Source organism: Carassius auratus, chromosome 2 (genome assembly GCF_003368295.1).
Source record: "Carassius auratus strain Wakin chromosome 2, ASM336829v1, whole genome shotgun sequence".
Taxonomy (NCBI): domain Eukaryota; kingdom Metazoa; phylum Chordata; class Actinopteri; order Cypriniformes; family Cyprinidae; genus Carassius; species Carassius auratus.
The window spans coordinates 12,433,538-12,442,326 of NC_039244.1; the positions used below are offsets into that span (position 1 = coordinate 12,433,538).

General features: G+C 35.6%; 1 protein-coding gene across 1 annotated transcript; it reads left to right on the top strand.

The window, feature by feature from the left end:
• The first annotated feature begins 761 nt into the window (after nucleotides 1–761).
• Nucleotides 762–7,865, top strand: LOC113115877 (olfactomedin-like protein 2B). Its single transcript, XM_026283573.1, has 8 exons — nucleotides 762–1,153; nucleotides 2,142–2,408; nucleotides 2,519–2,626; nucleotides 3,296–3,457; nucleotides 3,849–4,038; nucleotides 4,940–5,377; nucleotides 5,476–5,652; nucleotides 6,442–7,865. The coding sequence occupies exons 1-8, from the start codon at nucleotides 1,007–1,009 to the stop codon at nucleotides 7,038–7,040; spliced, it is 2,088 nt and encodes a 695-aa protein (XP_026139358.1). The 5' UTR covers nucleotides 762–1,006; the 3' UTR covers nucleotides 7,041–7,865.
• The last annotated feature ends 924 nt before the right edge of the window (nucleotides 7,866–8,789 follow it).

The following is an 8,789-nucleotide window of genomic DNA, read 5'->3' on the forward strand; positions in this document are numbered from 1 at the left end:
ATAATAATAATTATTTATTTTTCATAAGTTCAACAAATTAATGTTTTCTTACACTACTTATTTTCTTACATTATTTATTTATTTTCCCTTATTATATTGTGTATCTGGCCATTGCGGGGGTCCTGTTATACAAGTTAGAGACATTAGCCGAGTGTCATCTCAATTACATCAATTACAGCTAGAATATAATCATTTCGCCACTGATTTGCTTGTGATGTACGAAGAAAAGTACATATGTCTTACATTATTCAGTGGAGTGGAAAAGGGCATTTGAAGACCTGCAATTAATAAAATTGTCAGTAGATGGCGTAAAAGCTCTACTTCAGAGGAAGCTTCTTAGGTGTTATGAGAGTTTATTCAGTAAAATCATGATGTCTTTCTAAAATAGAGTTTGTTTGTTTGTGTTTGTTTGTTTTATACTATAACTATTGAATTTATCTAAAATATTTTTTTCATAAGACATGTTGCCATAATGATTTTGAATACTTTGTATGAACATGGTATTTTATGTTTACATTACCTGTGTGGTTTTATTATTATTATTATTATTATTATTATTATTATTATTATTAATAATAATAATAATTATTATTATTATTATCATCATTAAATAATTTTGTAATCTTTGTACCACATTTATTTATTGTGGAGCAGTAAAGCATGGGTTTGTCATTGATCTAATGGCAGAACTCCTCCCTGTTTTTAGGTTCCTCCCCATCGACTTGCAGCAAACCTTTCAAATATCCATTCATCACCGGCAATCCAACACGCAGGTCTTCTTTCTGTCTGTAGAAACCATAAGCAACTGCTTTCACCAAACTTAGGACATTTTTGACGTCATCATCAACACTTTACATATTAATTAATGAATTGACTATTGATTGATATTTCGAAGTACATAGGTTTCATAAAGAGCAGCCTAACTGCATTTTTGTCTGCGAAGAAAACAAAAGACTCCACGTTAACTTACTAAAAATTAGCAACTCTTCTTGTCTGATCGATTTGCATGATGGAATTATTGTTTTTAATTTTTTGCTGGGGCGCATTTTGTTTGACACGAGCCAATCTGATGGAGCAACAGACTGCTGACGATATAGACAGCCGTTCAACTCTAGAAGACGAAATGGACAATCAAGAAAACATCTTAACACAGGTAATTCCTCTTGATCAAAAATTAAATGATGATTACATGAACATAGGATAGTCAGTGTGAGAGTGTATTTTGCATTATTATTATTATTAATTTATGTAAATACTAAATTATATATATAGTGATTTCTGACCAAAAAAAGTAAAAAAAAAAAAAAATGTAGAAATAATGATAATAATAACGTGTTCGATTATTTAAATTATTTAAATTTATATGTAATAGACTATTTAAGTTATTTAAGTGGGTTTTGACCCAAAAAAAGTAGTAAAATACGTATGTAAATCTAATAATAGCTATAAGCCTATTTTAAAAGCACTATTTTAAACTTTAATTAGGGTTGATCTTTATATATATATATATATATATATATATATATATATATATATATATATATATTAGTACAGACCAAAAGTTTGGACACACCTTCTCATTCAAAGAGTTTTCTTTATTTTCATGACTATGAAAATTGTAGAGTCACACTGAAGGCATCAAAACTATGAATTAACACATGTGGAATTATATATGGAATTATATACATAACAAAAATGTGTGAAACAACAAAAAATATGTCATATTCTAGGTTCTTCAAAGTAGCCACCTTTTGCTTTGATTACTGCTTTGCACACTCTTGGCTTTCTCTTGATGAGCTTCAAGAGGTAGTCACCTGAAATGGTCTTCCAACAGTCTTGAAGGAGTTCCCCGAGAGATGCTTAGCACTTGTTGGCCCTTTTGCCTTCGGTCTGCGGTCCAGCTCACCCCTAAACCATCTCGATTGGGTTCAGGTCCGGTGACTGTGGAGGCCAGGTCATCTGGCGCAGCACCCCATCACTCTCCTTCTTGGTCAAATAGCCCTTGATGCCTTCAGTGTGACTCTACAATTTTCATAGTCATGAAAATAAAGAAAACTCTTTGTATGAGAAGCTGTGTCCAAACTTTTGGTCTGTACTGTATATATGATTGCATTATTCACTGTCATTATTTCCTCCAATAGCTCATTGGGGACTATGATAAAGTTAAGACTCTGTCTGAGGGCTCAGGCTGTCAGTGTAAGTGTGTAGTAAAGCCTCTAAGCAGGAGCTCATGCAAGCGCATTGAAGAGGGCCATGCCAGGGCTGAGGACTTCTACACAGTGGAGACAGTCACTGCAGGACCCAGCTGTAAGAAGTGTGCCTGCATCGCCCCTCCCTCTGCCCTCAATCCCTGTGAGGGAGACTTCAGGTTTAAGAAGCTGCAAGAAGCCGGACGGGATGATGTGAAGGTAAAGAGTTTTGAACTCAGGGCTCATGGGGAGACAGAGACCAGATTCATGCACTGATGTTGATAGAAGATACTTGATCGTATTGATTTATTTATATCTTGATGGTTCAGCTCTCGACCATAATGGACCTGCTAGAGGGAGCATTTTATGGGATGGACTTGTTAAAGCTTCACTCCGTCACAACAAAGCTTCTGGAACGGGTTGATAATATAGAGAAAGTGAGTGCAATATTAAAACTTGTTTTCAGAAATATTAGCATGTATAAATATTTGTGAACTATAAACAGTGGTTCTGAGTTATGTCTTATCTAATGCTTATAAGAATATATAGTACATTTCATTTATAAATGTACACACACACACACACACACACACACATACGGTATATATATATATATATATATACACTTTAAAAAAATAAAGGCTCTTCATTGCCATCCATAGTTCCATTACCCATGAATATATTGCATTAAAGGTCTTTTTTTATGTTGCTCACACTAAGAAAAAAAATGGTTCTTTTAGGATTTGTTCACAAAAAGTTAAAAAACCCAAAATGGTTCTTCAATCAATCAATCAGTAAAATAAATCTCTTTTGGAAGCTTAATTTTTGATTAAGAGTGTATATACCCACACTTTTTGACACAATATAATTTGGTTTAATTTAGAGCCTCCTTTTCCACATAAGCACCATCACAAGAAGACCAATCCAGTCATGGTATATATAAAAATATATATAAAGTGCTTTCTATACACTATTTAGTATTACCAAGGCAACAGAAATCGCTGTCTGCTTTCAAATGTTGCCATTGGACAAAGTGGAATTGAGTTCAGGTGGTTGGGTGGAACTGCCTCCCATGGACCTCCACTGTGTTTACATTCTCCTTACAGTCTTTTTCAGGAAACCCCACAAAAGACAAAGTGAGCGTGAAAGGTGAAAAAGTGCAAGGGAAGGGGCCTCGGTCCAACCAACGGGAAGAGAAGAAGAAACGTCTCAGCGTGCTGGAGCCCTCACTGCAGAAGACTGCGGCAGCTGCTTTTGCTCACACTGAGGTACAGATACAGCACACACTAGCTCAGTCCATTAGAAAGGCCTTTATAGGCTCATATTAGTCTCACTTCACAGATGACAACTGCCGAAATATATGCACAAATACATGCTGCAAATGTCATCTACATTACCCCCAGTACCAAACTTTCCCCAGTGGAAACAGTGGTCAGATTAACTGTTCCAGAGAGTCTGGAAGAAATAGGCAACAAAGCCATGCAACTTCCCCACAACATGCTCAAGTCATTAATACACCACAAATTCCCCTTCATCTCATTCAGGACATTTATGCAGCCACAAACTGGGCGATTTTTGAAAGAGACAATTAATGCTTCTTATTTGATACAGTAATTTGATTCGGGTTAATCACATGCATTTGTGTTTCTTCCTGGCCAGAGGAAATATGAGGAGAAGTTTGTTGGGAGTCAGGGCTCCAACAAACCTGTGCTGAAGAGAAGCAACTCTGAGGGACAGGAGGAGAAGCATAAACCAGCAAAGACCAAAGCAGGTCCCAATGGCATGACCATCAAAAGCATGACCTTCTACAAGGCCAACACAATGGAGGACAGTGAATGGGAAGAGCATAGTGAGTGTCCAACAGCTCGTTTTAATGTAATAATCACTAGAATTGCAACTTTTGTGGTTGCAGCTCTTATGGGATGTCAACTGAGAAAAATACTGAGAAGGATCAACAACATGTTCTCATGTTTAGGGTTAAGGTTTAGTACGAAAAATGTTGAGAAGCCAAATGCAAGTTAATATCACTTATTATCATTACACAGTGACCACCCTTATTATTTTCTCAGCAACCTTGGTTCCAGAAGTATTTTCCCCATTTATTTAATCTATAGGGATTAAAAAACCCCGCAATATTTGATTTAAAATAAAGATTGATTTAAGAAAAAATAGTCATATGAAAATGTGGGTGGGGGGTGTTATCACGACATTTACTTAAATGAACTACATTCCCATAATGCACTGTAAATGAAAATCACATTTCTGTATACAATAAACAACTATTCGTTTATAGTCAAAAGTACATTTCAAATTTGTTGTTAAATATTTATATTTATTTATTATTTTATTTCATATAAATGCATTACTGTATTTAAATATTTTGAAAGGAGTCTAATATCCTCGTAAAGTCTACAATTATTTGATAAAAAAATATTACTAGTTTTTGAAAAAATATACTAGTTTAAAAAGTACTAGTCTTTAGTGTCACACTCTTTAAGAAATCATTGCTAATTTGGTGCTTAAGAGACATTTCTTGTTTTTTTTTAAGGAATCCTTTGAAACATAGCAAATGTTTTACTGCCACTTTTGATCAATTTAATGTGTTTTGGCTAAATAAAAATATGAATTTAAAGAATGTAGATTTCTGTAATATTGTCAACAGCATTTTTTTTTTCAGGTTATAGGTGAAACTGTACAAACAAGAGTAGGCTGAAGTTAAACTAAGCATTTTGTGTTTGTTCTCTCATTAGCCACAGCAGCACATGAGGTTGTGAGAGGCGATGGCTCTGTGGATTTAATCATTGAAGACCAGCTCCATAAGCAAGAGCTGCCTGCATCTGTTACTAGACCTGGAACCGCTGCGACAGTGACCCAGACACCGTCAACGACCCTCAACACACAGAATGGAGACCCTACTGCTGCAATCATGCCAAATCTAACAAGACAAACGGAAGAAGAGACTGTAAAAGCCAAGAAGTCAAGCACAATTACAACAACAAGGACAGTCCTGCCAACCTCAATCCCTTTAACTACCATAAAGTCACCAAGCACCAAAGCAGCATCCTCGACTCCTCTTGCAGTGCCACAGCTGGCCAGTGTCACAGCACCTGCAAAGAAGTCCAAACTTACCTGGGATGAAGCTACAACTCAAACAAGCACACAACCTCCAAAGAAGACCAAAGAACAAGGTAAGCTTGATTCCACATCAAGTTTAGAAGAAAGTAAACTTAGAGTTTAGAGGGGCCGTGGTATATAGATGCTTCCTCTCTGGTTTGGTTGTTTACAGGGATCTGCAAGGACACATTAGCAAGCATTGCTGATCCTGTTACACACAACACATATGGCAAAAATGAAGGTGCATGGATGAAAGACCCAAAGGGCAATGGAAAAGTTATTTATGTGACTGACTACTACTATGGAAAACAGCTTCTGGAATTCCGTGATATGGACTCCTTTAAACGAGGTACGTGTAACATTAAAATCGATACTGCTTTATTTTAATAATAGTAACAAATAATTATAATAACTGCCATTCAGTGTATATGCCTTTTTTTTTTTAAGAAATCAATACATTTATTCAGCATGGACACATTAAATTGATTAAAAGCGACAGTAAAGCAATTTACAATGTTACAAAACATTTCTATTTCAAATAAATGCTGTTCATCGAACAATGCTGAAAAAATGTTTCACAGTTTCCAAGAGAATATGAAGTGTCATGTGACATTGACAGTGTTCCTGTGGCTCAGTGGTGGAGCATTGTGTTGTGGTTGTGGGTTCAATTCACAGGGAACGCATGTTAGGTAAAAAAAATGTTTGGATAAAAGCGTCTGCTAAATGCATTAAACATTTATTTATTTTTTTTGAAGATTGGAGTGATTTGCAATCAAAGAAATAAATTACATTTCAGAATTTATTCAAATTGAAAATGTTATTTCTAAATTGAAAAATAGTTTTATTTATTTTAAAAACTTATTTTATTTTAGTTTAGATCAAATGTATAGAGTCTTGGTGAGCATGCTTCTTTCAAAAACATTACAAATTCTTACAGATCCCAAACTTTTAATTGGTTGTGTAGTCTTGTGTGGAAAAAACAATATCTTATTAAGATTTTTCTCAATGAAAGATGTTTCTCATAAAACAATATGCCATGATGTCATACTTGCTAAATATAAACAGCTGCTTTTATATTTTATGAAGGAGGTCCCTTGCAGGAGCATCGTGACATTTGTTTCTCTTCTTTTTCTCTCAGGGCAGTTTAGCAACTCCTACAAACTCCCCTACAACTGGATTGGCACTGGCCATGTGGTCTACGGTGGCTCTTTCTTTTACAATAGAGCCTTTTCTCGTGATATAATCAGGTTTGATCTTCGTCTCCGTTATGTAGCAGCTTGGAGCACCCTTCATGACGCAGTATTAGAGGAGGAGGATGCTCCCTGGAGTTGGGGAGGACGTTCAGACTTTGATTTTGGTGTGGATGAGAGCGGGTTATGGTTAGTGTACCCAGCTCTGGATGAAGAGGGGTTTCACCAGGAAGTGATCATCCTGAGCAAGCTCCGACCTTCTGACTTACAGAAAGAGGAGAGCTGGAGGACGGGCCTGAGGAGGAACTACTACGGAAACTGCTTCATCATCTGTGGCGTTCTGTACGCCGTCGACAGTTTCCAGCACACGCAGGCCAATATTTCCTATGCATTCGACACGCATACACACACCCAGATGATTCCCCGCCTCCCTTTTGTAAACAACTACACCTACACCACACAAATCGACTACAATCCTAAGGAACGTATGCTATATGCATGGGACAATGGCCATCAGGTGACCTACGATGTGATATTTGCTTATTAACGGTAATTTAAACACTTTATTAAAGTACTGTATGCAGCACTTTCTGTATAAAATAGTCAAAAGATTATGTGTCTAAGTGGATTGTAGATCAGTCTACATGACAGATATTTTTATAGATGTTTCATTATGCCTTTATTTTGTCTTTTTGTCTGTTTGCATGTCTTTTGTATTTGCTTTTTAGTAGATGTTTATTGATCTCACAGTGGTAAAAATATGATTGAGCTATTCATGACAAGGTTCTCACCGCTTATATGAAGTGTAAATGTATGATGTATATAATGTAATTAAAAATATAACCTTATAGCAAGCTCCTCTAAACCTGGGGAGTGTCACTGCTTTAGCTTCTTTTAAGGTCATCATAAAACGTCATTAGCAATTTCAATTTAACTTCCATAAGATTTTGCATACTTCGAAATGAAACAAGATACTCAAACGAGAGGAGAAACTGACTAGATTATGAAATATGTTTTCTGTTTAGCAGTGGGCAGAAAAATATGAAGGATTTGTGATACCAGCCACAACTGAAACCCTTCCAGACCATGAATTGTGCATTAAATATTGTGCATTGTTCCTATGGTCGATATGTTTCAGAATATAGTATATGATATTAGCAAACTCTACTGTGCCTCTCTCCTCAGAAAAATTCCAAAGAAAACCTAGTGAGAAAGAGGAAGGATCTTGAGCTTGAGAGCACCTTGTGGTTGTTAATTTTTTTTTTTTTAAATCACTATTACAAAGCAGTACTACTTTTGTCACAATACCAACATTTCAGTGGTGAGTACGAATGGCAGTAAATGTAACCCGTCTCTGTACAAATTTAGGTATGAAAGCAAAACCTTTTTGGACATTTTATTAAACAGTTAACAGTTCATTTCAAAATTGGTACCAAGTACCGTGGTTTGGACAACACTATAAATGTTCAAAGATGCAAACGTATAGTGGGAAGAAATAGTAACTTACGTGTTTATTCTGTTACTTCATTTGACCAGACCATGTATATTAAATATTATATATAGCATTGTTATATTATATATTATATAACTGACAAATCAAAGGGAGACCTGTGATCGGAATATCATTTATAAATAAAAGCCTATAAATAGATTCTCAGTTATTTGCATTCAGCTTGGTTGAAATGGTCTCAATGAAAAACAGCATGCTCGGTCTTTCTCCTTATCAAACGTGTGCATTCAGTTTCCTTTTTGGTTAAATCTGCTCCATTAATGTCAGTCTGGTTTGAGGAAATGACTTCTTGAGTGGAAAAGAAAAACTTAATAGAGATTTAGATAAGATGAAGTGACAGCTCTCAACATAATGTATATACTGTATGTATGACATATATGACAACCTTGTGGTTTAAATGACCTTAAAGCATTATGAAAAATGGCAGGGAAAAGCATTGGCTGTGCTGCAGGTCTGAGGAAGCTGATGGTGTCACACTACTCCAAAGAATTCATATGCTAACACAGTCTGATGTCAGCCAAAGTCATTCATTCATGTTGATGATGGGGTTCCCTGCTCTTATTCTCATTCTCCTGTTGGATAGATCAATAACCCTTTACCATGAACCCTTGACAGCTAGGGACCTACTACATTACTTGTTAACCAAAATACAAAATGAATAGCCATCAAGTGAAAATAAATAATTCTACCAAAGAAATCATTGGTAAGAAATCATTGGTAACTGTCGTGGCTTAAAACAATAAAATTAAATGAAACATTTATGAATTAAACATTTACTACCAACAA